The sequence below is a fragment of the Actinia tenebrosa genome, unplaced genomic scaffold, assembly GCF_029948245.1.
Source record: "Actinia tenebrosa isolate PJP-AT-01 unplaced genomic scaffold, QUT_ActTen_1.0 PGA_scaffold16__25_contigs__length_10494907, whole genome shotgun sequence".
NCBI lineage: Eukaryota > Metazoa > Cnidaria > Anthozoa > Actiniaria > Actiniidae > Actinia > Actinia tenebrosa.
Window position 1 is genome coordinate 3792009 of NW_028292576.1, and position 21797 is coordinate 3813805.

General features: G+C 39.4%; 1 protein-coding gene across 1 annotated transcript in view; it reads right to left on the reverse strand.

The window, feature by feature from the left end:
• Window positions 1-3010: 3010 nt before the first annotated feature.
• The window catches only part of LOC116292435 (dynein axonemal heavy chain 1), a 72480-nt gene continuing 53693 nt past the window's right edge, over window positions 3011-21797 (reverse strand). Inside the window, exons 60-79 of the mRNA XM_089030945.1 lie at window positions 21358-21507; window positions 20447-20607; window positions 19659-19884; window positions 18272-18382; window positions 17663-17747; window positions 16950-17101; window positions 16077-16193; window positions 15650-15732; window positions 15220-15364; window positions 14233-14391; window positions 13484-13615; window positions 12529-12699; window positions 11762-11938; window positions 10685-10861; window positions 9404-9574; window positions 8058-8333; window positions 7271-7366; window positions 4868-4978; window positions 4226-4460; window positions 3011-3502 (exon numbers count right to left, since the gene is read on the reverse strand). Coding sequence (XP_088887071.1) covers window positions 3381-3502; window positions 4226-4460; window positions 4868-4978; window positions 7271-7366; window positions 8058-8333; window positions 9404-9574; window positions 10685-10861; window positions 11762-11938; window positions 12529-12699; window positions 13484-13615; window positions 14233-14391; window positions 15220-15364; window positions 15650-15732; window positions 16077-16193; window positions 16950-17101; window positions 17663-17747; window positions 18272-18382; window positions 19659-19884; window positions 20447-20607; window positions 21358-21507 — 3057 coding nt within the window. The 3' untranslated portion in view covers window positions 3011-3380. The remainder of the gene's footprint in view (window positions 3503-4225; window positions 4461-4867; window positions 4979-7270; window positions 7367-8057; window positions 8334-9403; window positions 9575-10684; window positions 10862-11761; window positions 11939-12528; window positions 12700-13483; window positions 13616-14232; window positions 14392-15219; window positions 15365-15649; window positions 15733-16076; window positions 16194-16949; window positions 17102-17662; window positions 17748-18271; window positions 18383-19658; window positions 19885-20446; window positions 20608-21357; window positions 21508-21797) is intronic.

A 21797-nucleotide genomic window follows, 5' to 3' on the forward strand; every position in this document is an offset into this window, starting at 1 on the left:
CTTTAAGACGCCATTACTGCCTCTTGGACATCGAACATAAAATCCACCAAAGATTTAAGTTCTTGTTGCGTACCACGCCAAGTGAAATCGTTATCCTTTTCATCATAACTTAAATACTCAATAAGATTTGCCATTTGGAGACAAAGATTCGATAAAAGCTTTATAAAATGTTGAAGATTACGGAGCGGTTAAGAACACGTTTGCATAGACTGAACTATTACAGAAGAGAAGAGAAGAGAAGAGAGAAGAGAGAGAAGAGAAGAGAAATAAAGAACGAGAAAGAGAAGAAGAGAAGGAACGTACAGACACATCCCCAACAGAACCCTAATATAACTCTCCTCTCCGAGAGCATGCCCCTAGAGATATTCCTCTCCTCATCCCGCTACTATCCTCTCCTATCCTCTCCTCTCCTCTCCCTCCTCTCCTCTCCTCTCCGCTCCGATCCTATCCTCTCCTCTACTCTCCGCTCCTCTCCTCTCTCTCCTCTCATCCTCTCCCCTCCCTCCTCTCCCTCCTCCTCTCCCTCCTTCTCCTCTCCGCTCCCTCGCTCCCTCTCTACCTCTCCTTCCTCTCCCTCCTCTCCCCTCCCGTCGCGCTCTCCTAGTTGGCCCATCTCGTAATTACCCTTCTCTCTCCTCGATGTGGATGGGAAGGATGACGCATTCCCCTCTCGTACTCCCTCGCCGCTGCCTCTCTCCTCGAGTCCGCCTCCTCTCGCCTAAGTCTCGCCTCCCCCCCCGCTTCCTCTTTGTCCCACTCCTCCCCTCGGCCGCTCCTCTCTCTCCGCTCTCGAGGGAAGGAAGTGACTCCCCTCTCCTCTCCGCCCCTCTAACGACTACCTCTCTCCTCCTCTATCCTCGCCTTCCCTCCCTCTCCTCTACTCCCTCGTCCTCGACCTCCCTCTCCTCTCTCCTACACTCTCCTCTTCCTCCGCCCTCCATCTACCCTCCCTCCTCTCTCCCCTCCCCCCCTCCCCCTCCTCCCCACCTCCCCTCCTCGCTCCCCCTCCTCCCCTCTCTCGTCCCTAACATCGACTCCTACTCCGACTCACTACTCTACCTAATCCTCACACCCTCGCTACTCTCCTCTCCTCTCCGCTACACTATCCCTCTCCAGAAGAGAAGAGAAGAGAAGAGAAGAGAAATATGATCATTTCATATTCTTTTCATAAATTCGAATAAATTCAACTTCAACTTCACCTTAATTTAATAGAGAAAATGATTAGCAAGGATAGGTTTTCTTGTTATCAGCAAATAATAATAAGTTATTAGCGAGAACTTCTAATTCCTGCTTAAATATGGGTAATCTATGACTCAACGCACATCGTTCAATCAACTACGCAACAGATTACTAGTTTGGCCTGCGGTATTCTATCAACAAGACATTCAATTTATTTTCCTTTCCTTTGGGATTAGTCGTTCTAAATTTAGAGCAGATGACAAAAATTGTGATAACTTAAAAAGCTAGACTTTGAACTAAATACACTTGGTATCGTATTGCCCAAGCGGGTGGACCAAGAACAAGCGAAAAAAAAAAAAAAAAAAAAAAAACTAAAAAAAACTAATAAAATAATATTTTGCAATAGATTATTTTAAAATTTCAATATTCGAATGCATAAGCTATAGAAGATGACAGTCAAAATTAAGTTCAGTTTTGATGAAAACTTGAAGCTCTCTCAGACGGCGCGGAATAAAATATAAAATATCTAGTGAATAATTCATAATTAATAATCTCTTTCTGACTTCATTGTTTTCGGTCTTTCTTTGATTAACGGCAACAATGATTGTCGCAACACCAAAGAAATGCGGCTTATTCACCTATTGGGCACTCTTAGTCCCAACGGGATTAATGAACGCTTTACTTTCAACTAACCTTTTCTTTTGTCTTTTGATTGTTTGTTTTTGTTTCCTTGCCTACCTGGTTCTCATTGGTTTCTTTTGTCTTATTCTATCTTATATACACTCCTTTCTACCACCTCTTTCTCTTTTACTCCGACGAAGGACTAGCGTCCGAAACGTCAGTAAGTTTTTTCATCTTTTCACGGTGTATAATTTACCTTTTCATCATTACAACTACGCAACAGATTACTAGTTTGGCCTGCGGTATTCTATCAACAATACATTCAATTTATTTTCCTTTCCTTTGGGATTAGTCGTTCTAAATTAGAGCAAATGACAAAAATTGTGATAACTTAAAAAGCTAGACTTTGAACTAAATACACCAGGTAACGTATTGCCCAAGCGGGCGGACCAAGAACAAGCGAAAAATAACAACAACAACAACAACAACAACAACAACAACAACAACAACAAAAACTAATAAAATAATATTTTGCAATAGATTATTTTAAAATTTCAATATTCGAATGCATAAGCTATAGAAGATGATAGTCAAAGTTAAGTTCAGTTTTGATGAAAACTTGAAGCTCTCTCAGACGGCGCGCCATAAAATGTAAAATGACTAGTGAATAATTTTGAGATTTATGGAATTTTGAAATCAAGTGCCTTTTTAGCTAGTAGGTATGCTTTGCTTTATTAACTAGGGATATTTAAGGAGAATGAATTTTTGAAGGTAAAAACCAGTGTAGTACCCCATTCACACCTAAACGTGTTTAGTTAGACTATGTTTTCATTAGGAAAAAAATCGAGAAACTAGAAACCTACAATATAATGAAACTTTCTAAAATATTATCAGAGCAAGACAAAGGATAGTTTACATGCATTATTTCACCAAAGATTGTGCAGTGTTCGTAGATAGTTTTCCAAACCCGTTTAGTTAAACCACTTTTAAACATGTTTAAGCCTTGGTGTGAATGGGGTATAGGTGTCTGCCAAAAGCAGACAAAACATCACTATCGCAAGATATTGCAGGTGACATTAAATATAGTATGTGTAATTGAAATTCACTGATATAATTGCCGCCTTCGGCACTTTGAGATCTAATATCTAGTATCTAATAGTCCTGAAACATGCTGATCGTCTAGACCGTACATCAAGAAATAAATCATTAGAAAGTTTTATGCGAGAGATAAGCTTTATTATAATCAGCTTTATTTGTACTAAAAAAATAACTATGTACAATATTTGAAACGAATGATAAATGAGGTTATTTTTGTAAGAGTGTTTTGAAGTTATTGACATGGGTTGGTAATAAAACGTGTAGTTAAACATGATCCCTAATGGGCGTGCGGCAATATGTTCGTTGAATCAAGGTTCTCGGAGCCAAGATGACGGCTTGGTTATACCAGCGAACTTGAACCTCATTGCCACAAAAAAGGCAAAGACAAAGGCCGAATATGTATAAATAAAACGAAGGGTACGATTTAGAATCGTGTACAAAAACCACACGCACACGCACACGCACACATGTTGGCCGCATGTTTAGTAGTTTAATGCACACATAAGTGCCACGCCCTGCTTGATCCAGTGATCTTGAGACTCAGCACTGGGGATTTCGACAGACAGTACAAAGTTTGTAGAGTGACCGGTAGTAGAAAGGGTACCTAGACAGATAAAGCTTGTTTTAGAAAAATAGTCTCGCTTGAACGGTCTAAGTACTCTTGTCAAAGGAAAGTGTAGATTTGAACCAACGCTTTGTAATCAATCGATGGAGCGTGGTGATTACTGTAGTGAAAACTCGCGTTTCAAACTCGATTATCGAAAACTAAAACATGGTTGTTCTTTAAGGCTGATGTCAAACGTCGAACGTAAAATGAGCCGAACCTAGTTACATCAAAGAAAACCGCCTTGATATTGTTTCAATTAGGTTCGGCTCATGTGAAGTTCGACGCTTGACCTGAGCCTGAGAAACTCGAAGGTTAGATGCTTTCTCGTGTCGAAAGGTAGTGCGTAACGAAAGGGTGTTGACTAACTCTTCATATGCGTCTTGTATGGAAACACATCGAGAAAGTGTCGATATTTTTTTGATGTGTGGCGTTGGTCTGTTTATTTTAGGCACCTTTTAAATCTGCTCTAAAAAGAACTCTCGTAAGATAATAGACCCTTTGCATCTTTGTTTGTTTTTCTTGGCCCCATAGAGAATGTAGTGCAAAGCTAGTCAACCAGCCAGCTGGGCATACATCCAGGTTGGTAGACCGACCGGTTGACCGAATAATCGATCTAGCCCGGCATGATTAGTACATTCAGATGCTAGTGCGCATCTGATTTGACCAAGCCTTTTCACACTGTATATAGTTAATTACTAAGAAAGCCTTGTTTGAACTAACCTGCTCTAGTGAGCGTCTTGTATACAGGACAGACATAGATACCAGTTTCGGGTTTCTCTCGGTTAGCAATGGGTTTAAGCCAGATGATCGGCATGTCTGTGAACAGCTCTTTCGGACGGGACTCGGCTAGTGCGTGCTTGTCGCTGTCCCATCGTGCGCCTTCGAGGAACAGACCACGAATATAGCATCCATCTTTGGGACGGGTTTTTATATCGGCTTCTGTTTGTTTTATTACCTTTAGGAAATAAAACATCGTGATGAGACGATCGTAGTGCGCGATATCGTATTCGAGCTAATAGTAAAATGTTAATGTTGTCACGAAACCTGGGAAGGGGTCTTGAATGAAATAAGGAGGGAAGGGATAAGGCGGGAGAGGGAAAAGGAAAAAAAGAGACGAAAGGAGAAGCGAGTCAGAAACAGAGAGTGAGGAAAAACAAAGGAAGAGAAGGAGAAGGAGAAGGAGAAGGAGAGCGAGATTTGTGTTTTCAAGCACGCAATAGTCCTTTATCGCATGTTTCCATGATTATTCCCACGAGAATAAAACCCTGAAGCGCTTGAATGCGAGGCCATCAGTCAACATGGCTGCGGCGTGATAAAGGTCCAGAAAGACAACTTACTATAAGGTCATGTTGAATATCTTACCTCAAAGTCAAATGATATAATATCAATGGATATCGAATACGCTCGTGCGTAGTTCTGAAGAGTGCCTGTCAAGAAACCTTGTGGAAAAAAGAATCCTGAGATCCAGAACACCTGTCAAGAAAACAAACAAAATATCCATGAGAAGGAAGGTGTAGACAATAACTGGGTTGGTCATTAGTAGGGAGGAGGGTGGGGAGGGTGGGGTAGGGGGTTGTTCACTGAAACCTGGACTTTTTGTGTCAGAGCACTAAATGGTATTCTGCCAGTTTAAGTGAGTTATAACATAAGTATCCACCGTCTCGCACTCTTAGGTCATCTAATAAAGGTTTACTTGTTATACCTAAGTATAAATTACTTAAACCGAGTCCAATCCATGGGCCTTATTATTATTATTATTATTATTTGCATCATGGAATATCCAGAATAAGATTAATATAAGAAAGAAAATGAGGGAAAAAATGGTAAAGAAAACGGGAAAAAGGAAATGATAATTAGTATAAGAACGAAAATAAGAATAAAAATGAATAACATCTAAATGAGAATAAAAATGTTAATGAATGATGTCATTTACGAATGGGAATAAGAATGAGAATGTTAATAAAAATGAGAACGAAATATCATTGATATTGTCCATGTTTGCTCCACTTGAACAGGGAGGTCAAGTATGATACGTCCATAAAAAACCTATTCGGAAATTTTCAATGCTAAAGCTACAAAAAAAAAAAAAAAAAAAAAAAAAAAAAAAAATTGTCAAATAAATATGCTTTATTAACTTAACTTCGTTTCAGGATTATGAATAATGTTTAGTGTTGGAGAAAGAACGTCTGATATTAAAGGCTTTACTGTAGGGAAGTTAAACGTTTCAATACGATAGCCACGGAAGAAGACACGCTTCTACAGCAAAGGATGGATAAAACTCTTTACCCTGGGCGAAATGTTTTCCCATTTCAGACCACGTGTTACTCTTGATAATAGGATTCTTTGTTTGAGTTGTATCCATATTCATGTGTCTTCTCATGCACAACCATTAAACAAAGAAATGGGAAAACATTACACCCAAGTTAAAGAGGTCTTTTTCTTTACATTTTAAACAAAAAAATCGATCGAATACACTTTAGCATAACGAAGGATTTCTAGTATTTGCCTTTTATTGCCAAAACAATACACAGGGGTGATTTACTGGAACATAGTAGTCAGCGCCTTTGACCATAAGACGTTAGTCAATTGACAAGGCTTATTGCGATCAAAGGTTTTTTTTTTGTTCCGCAAAGTTCCAGATAGATCTTTGGGCGGGATAAACGTCTTGAGCAAGTGATAGCTCTGTCCAGTCAAAACACTTGAGACGATCAACGACTTTTTTGCTTTTAGTTTTTTTATCACCGAAGTAACAAAGTACTACGTGAGAGATTAAAAAGTCTTTTGATGTAAAAATTGACACTCAATTAACTTACTTCAGTAAAAACCTCTCAAGACCGAACAAATACTTCGACTTGTGAAAGAGACTCTAGAGGGATTAGGACAAGGAGCGTATTGAATAGATTCACTTGTGTTGTGTATTAGGACGCGATAGGAAATTCAAGTAAGTGAATCCGGAGGAAAAACTAATGCACTTTAATGCATCAAGTAGACTTACTTTGCAAGGCTTAATTCAGATGTTACATACGTGTCAAAGCTAAACGAAAGAGAGACGCTTGATTTCTGCTGTAATAGAGGCTGTTGGGTCTGAGATCAGTATTTTTGATAAATTATACTTTAAAATACTAGACTAAAGGTCTGTTAAGTCGTGCAGAGTCAGTATTAAGAAACAGTATCGTATTTACAAAGCTAAATCACCCGCCAATCTAGATGAAGCCATTTGTGTGAAATCATAAAGAATGTTGTTTCGGAAAGGATTTCAATTGCGCATAAAGTATTAGCCAAATCCTTCAGACGCCTCTTTTAAAAGTCTATCAATATTCATTGGAATTAAGCTTATTTCTGACAAACAAACGTTTTCGGAAAAGGCTTTGATTCTTATTAAGCTACAAAAGAAATTCAAGTATTTTGTACTTGGGTAGAAAAGAGGTGAAGAGGAAAGGGTGTGGTCCAAGGACAATGTCATAGGAGAAGGAAGTATTTTGTACTTGGGTACAAAAGAGGTGAAGAGGAAAGGGTGTGGTCCACAGACAATGTCATAGAAGAAGGAAGTATTTTGTACTTGGGTACAAAAGAGGTGAAGAGGAAAGGGTGTGGTCCATAGACAATGTCATAGAAGAAGGAAGTGCGAAATAAAATGTGTGTGTGACTAAATAATTGAAGACCCCTAAACCCATAAGAATTCAATGTTTGGGCAATAAACTACGTGCGGACGGGGTCTATACCTGGCCAAGCTGCAATAAGAAATAATAGGGCATATGCACTTACAGGTGGGATTCCTTTGTCGATCCATCCTTGAATGAAGTGAATACGAGCCACGAGGTCTTGGACCCAAGAGGCTAGAGGTTTCAAGGAAGGGTACGCCTGGTTAAAAATGACAAAAAAAAAAAAAAAGAATGACTAAATGGGATCTAATGCGTTTACCACTCTTAGGTGGACGGCATAATGCCTAACAGGCTTCGCAACCCCTGAATAGGCCTTTTGACACGTGATTGTTACTGGATGGCAAAAAAACTTTGGATTTTCCTTCATTTAAAGATTTTTTGCTGGATTACTAATGTCATATCCAAATAATTCAATCCGTCTAATATTTCCTCTACAGTTGTGACCCTCTTTCTGTTCTCTGCACTCTCCTCGTGAGATCTCCCAACCAAAGGTCAAGCGAAATCATGTAATGTGTATTGACAATTAAAGAGCGTTAACAAGATTTCCTGCAGCGACAGTGACCAAGACAAGGCCACACCCCTAAGCACATTTAAGTTGACTGTTGTCTTATAGTCCAGTTTCGAGTTCCAAAATACCGCTGTGTTTCTTGATTACAGACTCATTTACTCAGGCTTGGCCTCGAATCAGTGTCTAATTACTCGCACATACCAACGGTAAAGTAAAGAATGCACAACTTCAACAATACGAATACTTTGAAACTTGACGGACCTTGACTGGAACACGTGAATATTCTTCACAAAATCGAGGCTAAGCCTGAGTAAATGAGTCTGTAATCAAGAAACACAGCGGTAATTTGGAACTCGAAAAGGGTCTATTAAGAATGACTAACCTTACTAGCCCACATCTCTGGAACACTGTTGTTGAACAGACTATTGGCCATCGTTTCCAGTGCCTGGGACATGACCACTAATCCTTTAAGAGCCTTGAGGAGATCATTCAGAGTTTGTCTCACTGCAGTCAACAGCTTGTTATATCGAATGACCTCTTGTACTAACACCGTGTTCATTGACTCTTCGTACATCACTGGGTACTTTTCCATTATTGGACCTAAAGGCATTGGTTGAGGGACTTGTTCGAGAATCCCGCGGCCTGATTCTTCCATTACCTATGAGAAAGAGTTGCCATTACGCACCAAATGGAAATATGCCGAACAATTTTAATAACTATTGTTCTGGACTGACTAGCCTCTCATGCAAGTGAAAAACGCTCATAATCTTGTAAAGTGGTCAAAACTACATATTCTGGCCAAAAAAAGGCTGTAAAGCGTTTCTTTGCGGAACTAGAGGCAAGTAAACTGACGTAATTTTTGGTTAAAATGTATGGAGCGGCCATCTTGGTGTTCCAAGTTGGTACACCATCATGGCGGACGAAAAGATGATGGAATTTTTAATATTTTTGACTATATTTCACTTAAATACACCTTAAATAGATCTTTAAAACGTGTCTAAGGGAAAATCTTTTAACTAGAGTAAATCATTTTATTATTTTGATCGCTATTTAGATAGACGTGACGGCATTGCGTGACACAAACTCAACCTTCATAACTTGAGAACCAAACATCGAAATGACTCGAAATGTTTCTTGTGACTCATAACACTGATTTCTAAAACATACTTGAGAAATGCCTTTATACGATCTATAGTTTAGATTTTGATGTTTTGATGACGTCATGTGAAAACCGGCAATAGCGCTATCTGATGGATAGGTCTATTTGGATAACAGCGTCGATTTATCGACTGGATAAGGATTTATCCTTTGGATAACGCTATTCACTCTTCGTACAACCGGGTACAGAACAATAATTATTCAAATTGGTCGCCATATTTCGATTCAGTGTATGGGACGCAATGTATTCTACCAGAAACTTATAAGTTTATGAGTTTCCATTAAATCTATCAATCTCTGACATAGAAACGAGAAAGCATGATGGAATGGAATGGAAGAATGATAAAGGAAATGGTTAAGGAGGGATGGGAAATGATAAGAGGGAATGAAATAGAATCGAAAAGAATATAAGAAAGAGAAAGAGAAAGAGAAAGAGAAAGAGAAAGAGAAAGAGAAAGAGAAAGAGAAAGAGAAAGAGAAAGAGAAAGAGAAAGAGAAAGAGAAGAGAAAGAGAAAAAGTTAGCTATGCTACCCTCTGACTTTACTAGGATATTGATTTTATTTTCTCACCTCTTCCCTGGATCGCCCAGCCCCAGTTGAAGATCTTGGCTGCATCTTCAAGATCCCATGAAGAAGATTATCTGTCTCATTCTGTGCGAAGGTGATGTTAGCGTTGTCATGGAGACCGAATATTTCAGGGGTGTCATTAATAGGTAGGCTGCGGATATAGTGAATGTAACCCTATAGAAGAAAATATTCAAACATTTAAAAAATGGAGAAATATAAAGTGCACGTAGTAGCTGTGTGCAGCTATAAAGCACGCTGAGATTGGCAAAACACAAACCAACATAATACACGAAATAGAGAATGCGCTTATGTGCTGTGTGCAGCTATAAAACACGCTGATATTGGCCAAACACAAACCAGCATAATACACGAAATAGAGAGTGCACGTATGTGCTGTGTGCAGCTATAAAGCATGCTGAGATTGGCAAAACACAAACCAGCATAATACACGAAATAGAGAGTGCACGTATGTGCTGTGTGCAGCTATAAAGCACGCTGAGATTGGCAAAACACAAACCCGTATGATACACGAAATAGAGAGTGCGCTTATGTGCTGTGTGCAGTTATAAAGCATGCTGAGATTGGCAAAACACTCGAGAGAAGTGTTAGGAGAAGCACGACACTGTCTAGTGCAATTTAGCGCCTTTCAAAGTTGGATCTCAATTTTCGAACATGACATTGAATCAGGCGCTGCCACAAAAAGGCAAATAATACTCCCTTCAACAAAGTAATATATAGCTTGATATGATTAAAGTGCATTAGCATACCATATATTTGTGAAAACCTTTGTAAGAAATCGATGAACCGTCCTTCTTTCACGAGGGTAGCACTTAATAGCCAGTGGCTAACAAACCTGTGGCCCTCATTCCGTGATCGAATTGGAATTTAGGAGTTGATTTTTGCGGAGGGAGGAAAACCGGAGAAACCGGAAAACCCTCGTAGCACAGGAGAGAACCAACGAACAACTCTACTCAAGGGCGCTAGGGCAAAAATTGGTGGTTTTTTAGCCGTTAGACTCCGTTATATTGGTGTTTTTTTTTTAGCCGTTAAAAACTGTTTAAACTGTTACTCATCTGTTCTGTTATGTGCTGGCTTGATTTATTCAGTTTTCCCGTCTATATACGCCAAAAATACTGCTGTGACCAACGGTCCAATCGTACGTAACGAACTACTATATCCTATACCTGCCTCGTGACCGCTTACGTAAGCGTACGCGTCGGTTAATAAGTTAATAAGTTAATCCAAATCCCCTAAATAACCAAGAATGAACAGTCCCTGTAGTACCTCAAGATCTGTCGCTAGGGGTAATCCATGGTATATGCCAGATGGTGAATATTTATGGTTTTCATCCAGTACTTTATTAGAGTAGAAATCATGGAGTATGGTCATGATGCATCGACGATCCCAGTCGTCTGTCACACGCCCACCATAGTTAATATGCCCCGCAGTATACGTCAGCACCTGTAAAATACATACGAGTGGTGATAAATAGTAGAACTAGCGTGGACTGCGTCGGTGTTTCTGAATAAAACAGTAGGAACTTGTGGATAAATTGGATCACCGTAAAAAGGTTTGTGGAACTGACGTTTCGGACATTAGTCCTTCGTCGGAGTAAGTGGGAAATACATATAAAATGTACTATAGTACACTCAACAAAATTACTCGACTCTGATTGGTCGAGATGAGTACCGAATTAAGTCGCTATGGCAACACGGCCAAAACATGGCAAAACAATTATTATACTTAAAAAACATATAAATAAAATTTTAAAGCCGTAAGAAGTAATCTTTTTTATGCATTTTAGTTGCCCGATGGACTGAAAATCGGCGGCCAAATAGACAAAGATGAACGGCATCGCTTCGCATTTTTTACTAAAATTTTGTTGAGTGAACTATAAACAAAAAATCGCACGATCTTCTCGTACAATTTTGAATTAATAGACACTCGTAATGCTTTGAAAGTTCTTTAATTGCACTCGCCTAAAGGCTCGTGCAACTACAAGAACTTTCAAAACATTACTCGTGTCTATTAATTTCCAAATTGTACTCGAGATCATGCGATTTCCTATACAAATACATATATTTTCCTTTGTTTTAGTTGGCCGAGACAACTGAAAATAACTGCCTACAAAAATATTCTGCTCATGCGCATTACGGTGCAAAGCCGTTTTTCTGCAAATAATACTCTGCTCATGCGCAGTAACGATACGGATGCATTTGTCAACATGGCTCGCTTCCCTGTGACTTGGTATGTTTGATAGACAGCAATGGCCGCCATGTTTTTGTCTTTTAACTCTCTTGGGAATGCTTGCAACCCATCAATTGAGGTTAGGGAATGGAATCAGTCAACTGTCACACGAACCTTAAATGGGAATCCTTCATATTCGTCCAAGAACATAAGCAATTGACTGATACAGATCCTTAAGTCTCCTGTAGTGAACTCATATGGGATATTGAAACCTAATGGACCAAACTTCCTTCTTTCCAGGGTAACACCATGGAACAAGCAGAGTGAGAATAACAGGTATTTGAACTCGCTCTGTTAAATAGACAGATAACAATTAGTTGATTAACGACTTGACAAGTTTCTCGGAAGGAAGGAAGGAAGGAAGGAAGGAAGGAAGGAAGGAAGGAAGGAAGGAAGGAAGGAAGGGAGGAAAGAAGGAAGGAAGGAAGGAAGGCAGGAAATAATGAAGGCAGGAAATAAGGAAGGAAGGAAATAAGGAAGGAATGAAGAAAGGGAGGAAGGAAGAGAGGGAGGGAGGGAGGGAGGGAGGGAGGAAGGAAGGAAATAAGGAAGGAAGGGAGGGAGGAAGGGAGGGAGGAATGAAGGAAGGAAGGAAGGAAGGAAGGAAGGAAGGAAGGAAGGAAGGAAGGAAGGAAAGGAGGAAAGTAGGAAGGGGAGGGAGGAAGGGAGGGAACGGAAGGAACGAAGAACGAACGAACGAAAAAAGGAAGATAGGTGGGAGATCCGTTTTTAATAAGGATCGAAGCGTCTGTAAAAATGTTTCAAAAATTGTAAGTCAGAGACAATATCAAGTATTATTATAAATCCTGACTTCAATTATAGTATTTTTAGCTTGATCTGCTCTCTTACTTTAGTTTTATCAATTACTACGTTATACATACCTTTTTGCAGGAGTTGAAGAAGTCATCATTGAAGCCAACGAAAGACCTGAGCAAGTTGGCCTTGATCCCGCGAGGAGGTTCGACTGTCATCTTTGAACCATTTTGCAGGATTGATACAGGAAACTTTGGACTGGGCATACTGGTTACCCAAAGACGGAAATCCCGATGAACCTATTGAAAATGAATCAAGAAAAACTCTGTCGTTCATAGGATAGAGTGCAAACTATATATCCATGAAATAGTACTAACTAATGAGTACAAAATAGCACCAATGAAACAATTGAAAAAGAAAGGAATAGATGTGTTTAAATGCTATTTAGTTTTTGTGCTATTTCACGGATTTACAATTTGCACTCTGCTTGTAAATAATGCTTTCTCGTAAAAAAGATGAGGAAAGCTTATCTAAAGCACTTGAACGCGAAGCCATACAAAGGCATGAACGTTGCAGCCACTCAACAAAAAAACTATTTACAAACTGCGGATTTTACAATTAAATATACCGTTTTCTCAAGGTTGCGTGCGCATCCAATCTTGACGGGCCACAAAACTGAAAAACGCAAATTCAGTAAAATTGAGAAGCCAGTTTTTTTATTCAAAGAAGAGAATAAACGAATTTTATGAATTCTTATTGAAACATTTCGTAGAAATGTAAGTTCTGGTATCGTGGCCCGTCAAGTTCCTTAATTTTGGATAAACGCGCAACCTTATGGGTGGGCATGGGTGGCGTAGTGGTTTACCCCTCGCCTCTCACCACTGTGGTCCGGGTTCGAACACCGGCTCAGACTGGATCATATGTGAGTTGAGTTTATTTGATGGGCTTTCCCTTGCCAGGAGTGGTAGTGCGTGTGGAGCGAACTTCACGTAAGAACCCCGCACGGTGAGTGATGGCCGTAAAATATAAGTTTATATAAGTTTAACCTTGAGAAAAAGGTCAATATATTGAGTTAAGACAAACCTTATCACTGTCGATATTCTCAATCAGACGTTCCAAATTTGGCATCCAGCTTGGTGCTAAATGACAGTTTTGAAAGAACACCCATTTACCTCGCTCCATAGCAGACCTCATCAAAGCCTCGGCACGAGGACCCTAGTCAGGAGAGAAAATATATGATATGGGATAAAGAACATTACAGCCATTCTCAATCACACGCGCCGCTACTAGCGATCGTTTCTGTCTCGACGAAGAAGCTTTTGGTGGACGTCAATCAAGACGTTTCCATGACATTCTATAGGCACGTGCCTTTATAGCTTTGTGTTTTCCGACAATGTTATGGAAAAGCCTTGTGGTTGACGTCCACCAAAACCTTCTTCGTCGCGACAGAAACAATCGCTAGAGGGCGTGTGTGATTGAGAATGGCTGTAAAACAAGAAAATTTTTATCGCTAATCACTACCTCAAGTACAGCAGTGGCGAAGCTCAACGGGGTCGAACTGAAAGCATGTGAAGGCGCCTGTGGCAGACGCTATACAGTCCATTTACAAAATACAATACAATAAACTTTTTTTAAAGAGAGTGACTTATGCCGGCTCTAACTATTATTATAGACCTCTTGCTCTAAATCTTGCCGCTGAGATCCGCTGCTAGGGAAACAACAAAACTTATTTACGTTCACGTGATATCCTTTCGCCCAATCAGAGCATGAAAAATTGGACTTTGACAGTTGGTATAACAAAAGCATTTCTTTGAACATAACGAAGTACAAACCTGTCCCTGGCCCAGAGAGATGGCGGTAAGTTTCTTTGAGAATCTCATTTCATCAGCAAACTTGTACAAATCAGCTGCTGGGTCAGTACCAGTGGACAGGACGAAGATCAAAGGTGTTGTAGGCGAGGAGTCTTTGAATACCGATGAAAGCTCTGCTGTCTGGAAATTCGAAAACAATGACAACATACGCCAGTAAACTTAGGTCCCGTCCACACGTATCCGGAAATTTCTTGATCCGCCCTGATGCACGCTAGTACCTAGTTTTTCTTATTGAGCATGCGCAAAATCGTGTTTACGTCAGCGTATTCGAACATTTGCGGATACGACCGTCCACACGTATCCGTATTCGGAACGTATTCGAAAATTTCCACTCTGGAGACCGTTTTCGAAAATTTCCGGACACGTGTGGACGCAACCCGTATCCGCAAAAAAAAAATTGCGGATACAAAAATTTGCGGATACGTGTGGACGGGGCCTTAGGACCTTTTAGCTTCGTTGTTTGTTGTGCACATTTCAGAGCATGTAGTGCCACTCTTGGGAGTTGATGATGTTTAAATAGTTTAACATGATTGCAACAAAAAAACAGTTCTCAAGGGAATGTCATGTGATCATAAACGGAGAAGAATAGGTCACCATATGAAATGAGATTGGATCTTGGAATAATGAGATTGTTTCATCAGTTCTTTTTGCGCACAGTTAAAATGTTCATTTTTCTTTTTCTTTTTTTTCCTTTTTGTGCGCCGCTTATCATCTTGCGCTTCGCGGCTAATTTTCTCTCGCGTTTTTTTCGTTTTTTCCAATCGTTCAGAAAAAAACGAGAAACTATCTTAGTTCAGGAAAAGCTTTTTTAAATTTCAGTTACTACGAGAACTAACGCCTGAAACGCCAGTACAGTTTCAAACTTTTCACACGGCGTTGAAGTGTCTTATTCGATTATTTTAAAAATACTAATATTTTTGTAATCATAATTATTTTAGTATTGCCCACCTGAGGCTCGATAAAGCGTTGTCCAAGATGAGAAGATACAAAGTCTTGCATAGCGTTGGTCACCTTATCGGCCCGCAAACACTTTAAGACTAGCATCTTTTGGAACGAGTCTAAATCTGTATTCCATGGCTCTGGTAAAGGCTCTCTGCATGGATTTAACAAGAATAAAAATTTGAGGATTTAAATCATTAGATCTTAGCAAAGACGCGAAAATAGAAATTGCAAAATCTACGACGGCGACGTCAACTGGAAGTGTAAATAATTTCTCTTTGGGGTTCTGTTCATTGGAGATTTTATTCAAGACATTGTCAGTAAAGTCAACTCATCCACAGTGAAGACAGACTTTGAAGGCACGAAACCCTAAAAAGTGAAGTTATATTTCCCTATTTTTTCTCTATTTTCGAGGATTTCATGATGTAATGATGGTTACCTGTGGGGATCACTGCTATCAAAGATCTTCTGAAAACCTTCAATGTGCTCAGAGAATGTATCAGCAAATACTGCAAACTTGGGCTATGGGTTAATAAAACATATAAAGATATTAATATACAATACAAATGGATGCTTTCCTCTGATGGTATGGGAGTCGATGGCCTGGAGTCTGATCTCTGGGGTATCAGACTCTACATCGCATGTGAGTAGAGTTTGTTGGGCGTCCCCCTTGATTTGAGGGTGATTCTCTAGGTTCTCTGGTTTTCCTCCCTCCGCAAAACCTAAGATGCTATTCAATCTGTGAGTTAGTCGTACCGTGACTTAGATCAGCCCAGATGGTGTTACAGGGTTCGATACCATTTGAAGGGTTTTCTTGGAGGTCTGAGATACCAAAGGTTGCAATGAGCATGGGGTTCTAGACTTACCAAGGATTGTATTTTCAGCACGTCTCCCCAGGCACGGTCTGATAGCCAATCAGGTGCAGGGTTGGGAAGTTCCTTGGGAGCTAACGTACCACCAGCCAATAGGAATCGCCATTCGTCCTTGATTGTAAAACAAATAATACATAAGAGAAACTTGTACGTTTTCTTTTTCTATCACGATTTTGCTTAACTCGAAAGAAAAGCTTTTAACCGCCCAAAAAGTCAATGAGTAAAGTTGTTATTTTGTATACACTTCTCACCAACGACACAGTTGGTCAGGAAAACCTGTGCGGTGGGGTCACTCATGGGACTGTACAGCCTCGCAGTGCAATCCCTGCAAAGATTCGTTTTGCTAAAGCTTCTAAGTATAATGGAGATCTCTTAGTCTTCTCTGCAACTATTGCTTCGATGAGTACGCTGTTAATGTGCTTTCTCTCAACGCTGTGGACATAGGTTCGATTCCCTAGACTCGCCATTCTATGTGAATAGAGTTGCTGGTTCTCTCCTGGTTTTTTTGTTTTTTTGTTTTTTTGTCAAGGTCCTCTTGTTTCAATCCTATCATTCACAAAAATCAACTTTTTCATTCTAATTCGCTCATGGAACAAGAGCCATAGGTTTGTTAGCCACTGGCTATTACTGCGGTTTTTGATACTCTGCGCACTTGGTAGTTACAAACTGTTAACTGAAATTTGTTTTTTTCGCAGCCGTCAATCAAAAATAATTAGTCGGTACCTTTTATGTTCTTGACTGACGGAAGTAAAAAACTAATCTCACGACAAGCCGTTGGAATGTCTGAGTTCGCAGCAAATGCTACCTTCGTGAAACAACGACGATTTATTATTATTATTATCAACTTTATCTTGTCTTATTTCTTACCATGTTGATTTTATCATCATTCATCAAGATCCGCACACACACCAGGAACGAGAACAGGAGTTTGTGTTTCTCGAAGAGAGAGCGACACACGTTGGAGTACAGGCTGAACGTGAAAAAGTCGTTGATATTCTCGATACGCTTCTCCACAGAATCTGAAATACCATGAATAAGATGAGTGTATTTCTTTTGGGATGCTGAATGTTGCATGTTGCAAGTTACATGCTGTGTGTTGCATGCTGCATGCTGGATGTCGCGAGTTGCATGTTGCATGTTGCATGTTGTATGCTGGATGTTGCATGTTGCGTGCTGGATGTTGCATGTTATGTGTTGCATGTTGTATGCTAGATGTTGCATGTTGCATGTTGCGTGTTGCACGTTGCGTGTTGCATGTTGCATGATGCATGTTGCATGATGCATGTTGCATGTTGCATGTTGAATACAAAGCTTGAAATGTATTGTGGATCATATGTAAATAATGCCAGCACAGAAGATAATATGCAAAAAAGAACGCGAAGACAAAGTTTTTGAAAATTTCATATTGTTGTGACCTTAGCTAATTGCATAGTTCATTTCGGGCTTGGAATGCAATAAGCAACAAAACCTTCACCAACTTTCTATAGTTGTATAATAGCTATATATCTCCCCTCTCCTAATCCCCACACCATCCCACATCTATAGACTACAAAACTTTATATCTGGAATTATAAACTTACCAGATGTTTCAGCATTGGCTATGCTGTTTAAGAAGATACGAACGAACCACTCCAGCGAATACTGATACATAGGATCGATATTGGCCTGAAATTACAAATCAAAATAGGATATTTAGTGGTAGTTCACTATAGAACTCATGGGAAGAAATCACAAACCCTCTTCTCAGTCCAACCCACCCCTTCCAGTCTTGAACAAATGGGACTTAAACTTTCAGTCTCATGTAAGGGTCCAAGAGGGGTGTTGTGAGTCCCCCCCCCCCCCCCCCTCTCCCCCTAACGCCATAATTAGTCTTAGATTCTTTTTTTAAAGAGATGCATAATATCTTTATATACATTTCTTCAATTGGGACACCCTCCTAGATCCACCCCTGTAAGGTCACAGCTTACAGATAAGATTGTTTAAACAAAAAGGCCTTTATCACGCCGCAGCCATGTTGACTGGAACAATGGTTTTTTCCCTGGGTAGCCTCGCATTCAAGCGCTTCAGTACGAGGTTAAGATGGTTTAAACTAAGTTTTTATTTTATTTTGGGAAATAATTTAAAATGGCGCCGTGTGTGATGAGGATTCACGTCTAGAAGTAGCGCGTTTCTTTGCATTAATCACTTACCAAATCATTGGTACAGAAAAAGAGGATCCCTGTTCTGATTGCTACCGGGATGTACTGGGAACGAGTGACGTCAATGTCTTTTTCTGTTTGTTCTGCTATCGCCACTTTAGCCTGGAAGCGTTTAAATTAAAATCATCTTGAAAAAGTATGCTGAAGTAGGTGAAACAAACACGAATGGCAAATGATAATCTTTATCCAGTATTATCATCACTATGACTATCATTATCATGCAGTATTATTTATCATCATCATCATCATAAATAATGTCATGTATGATCATCATCATCATTACTATCATACATGACCACCATCACCACAACCAACACCATCATCATGTTTGACTGCCACAAACACCACCATAATCATTCATAATCATCATCATCATGACCATCACAACCATTATGTATGACAATCACCATCATCACCATCATCTTCTCCATCATCATATTTTGATCATGATCATGTATCATTATCATCACTACTATCATGCATGACCACCATCACTCCAACCAACATTATCACCACCATCATTTATCACCATCATTATCACCATTATTAACCATACCATTATTAACTATTTTCATCACGTCATGATTATAACCATGTATCATTATGATCACTACTGTTATGCATCACCACCATCATTTATCACCATCATCATCACCATTATTAACCATACCATTATTAACTATTTTCATCACGTCATGATTATAACCATGTATCATTATGATCACTACTGTTATGCATCACCACCATCATTTATCACCATCATTATCACCATTATTAACCATACCATTATTAACTATTTTCATCACGTCATGATTATAACCATGTATCATTATGATCACTACTGTTATGCATCACCACCATCATTTATCACCATCATCATCACCATTATTAACCATACCATTATTAACCATTTTCATCACATCATGATTATTTAACAATTATTCGCCGAAGGCGAAGTGATTATCGGGGAATATTTACCGAGACGCGAGTTTTTTAGTATAAATACACAGGTGATTCTTTCAAAAAAAAGAAAAAAAGAAGATAAAAGGCATTTTTTCCCGGTAACAGCAACAAAGCGGCTGGCCGCTATTTTGGATTTTCGCTCGAGGTGATTATCGTGTGATAGTGTGAGTTTCTTGACCAATCAGCGCGCGAGATTTTCTATAATCACCTGCGTATTTTTACTAAAATCATGTATCATTATCATCACTATATCATGCATCACCACCATTATTTATCACCATCGCCATCACTATTAACTATTTTTATCATATCAAGATCATCATGCATCATCATCATCATCTTCATGACAAATACAGCGCCATCATCACCATGCACAGTACGACACAGCAGATCAGAAATTCATAAATCATGTTACCTTGATTTCCCCAGACTTAGCCTTGGACGCCTCTAACGTAGCAATAAGATCTATATCATCTACAGGATTGCCTTCAGAGGCAGATAGCTTGTGGAGAATCTTATCCTCGATCTCTTTCAACTCTTGTCTCATCTTTGCATTACTGACAATCAGCTGGTTCTTAGCCTCCTCTAAATCAGGTCTTTCTTCTGCTACTACTAGTGCTAACATCTGATCCTCAAGACCACTGAAAGACAAGGAATAAAAAAGAGGTAAGACTTTGAGTAATCAAGTAATGGCGAAGCAACGTCGACAATAGACCACGACGATTTTTACCTACACTTCCAGAATTTTTTTCGTTTCTTAATGCTAATTTTTACTATTGTCAGGTATTCTCAAAGAAGTTTTAATATTTGAAAATGAATAGATATTTGGAAAAGGATTGTGGTAGTGTAGGGATGAAACGTCATTAGGGTTAGGGTCTATAACGACCTTCGACCCTTTAGATTAGGCTTCATTTTGACCCATTTTGTAATTCTCCTTAGAATAACTTAAAGACTTTTTGTTTGAGCTGTATCCATATTCATGTGTCTTCTCATGCGCAACCTTTAAACAAAGAAATGATACTGTAGGGAATGACACGGGTATGGAATACCAATACACTTGAGCTAAAAGGGTCTATTACTTCGTTTGTGTGCTGTCTCTGTGATAACCTTAGTATAAACTTAGCCACCACACTTCCCATTACCAACCCAGCTAATCCTGCTACCACTACAGTAATGATCAATTGGTGCCAAGTTTTTTCCTACCTCTGTGATAAAGTAAAGTTGACAATAGTAACCTTGGTAGATACTTCAGGAGTGTAGTGAGGGTTGGGTAGCTTGGTGGTGATGTAGAACTTAAAGTCATCGTGGTAGGGTATGATAGCATCACCAAGCTTGATGACTGTACTACCAGATTGTTTGAAAGTCTGTGAACAAAATAATGTATCAACATCATCTATCATTTATCATTGTAATCATGACCAACATAATGCATCATCATCATCATCCTTATCATGTATAATCATCATCATTATCACCATCATCATAATGTATTTTCATGCATCATCATCATCATCAACACCATAATCGTCATTATCCATCACTACCACCATTATCATTACCATCATCAACACCATCCTCTTCATCCTTTATCATCATCATCACCATCGTGATCATCATCATTATTATCATCATCATCATAACATCATCATCATGTATCATATGTCACCATCAGCAGCAGCATCATCGCCATTATCCATCACCATCATCATCATCATCACCACCATCTATTATCGTCATTATGCATCCCCGTTATCATCTTCATCATGATGCGATATCCTCGTACTTTGCAAAGCAAGGGATATTATGTTAACCACCAGATTGGAAATTAGTTCAAGGGGTCCATACAACACGTTAATATAGGCTAAATAGAGACCTTTAGCATCTTGTTTACCGCTAACTCCTAACCGCTAACCGCTGGGAATCAGACGCCCGCAAACACCGAGAAACACCAAGCATCAATGAAATTTAATATGGCCACTCTTTCATCGACATCTTCGTTATGACGTCTTGATAAATGTCGAAAGTTTGAAGGAAAACGCCTGACGTCGAACTGCAGTTGGAGGTTTTCGGGGCTAGCAAGAACGTCTTGCTAAATGACTCTATTAATAACTGACCTGTTTCAGTAATATGGGTTCCAATGCAGGGTCCAACTCCTGAGCGACATTCTCTAATAGACAGGGCTTACCAAATCTTACAGCGTTCTCCAGACTACGTAAGAAGTCTCGGTCTGTTAACTTGATAACATCGAGACCTGCCTCTTTTTCCTGGAAGGTTTAACATGATAGTAAAGTAAGAAAAAAAGGTTTGTTGCATCACATGGCATATATTCTTTTCCAGGAAATCAATGGTAATGTACTCGTCTCTCACCTTTGGAGTCTCGAGTTTGATTCCTGGACTCGCCATCACATGGCATATATTCTTTTCCAGGAAATCAATGGTAATGTACTCGTCTCTCACCTTTGGAGTCTCGATTTCGATTCCTGGACTCACAATCACATGGCATATATTCTTTTCAAGGAAATCAATGGTAAGGCTTTCGCTTCTCACTTCTGGG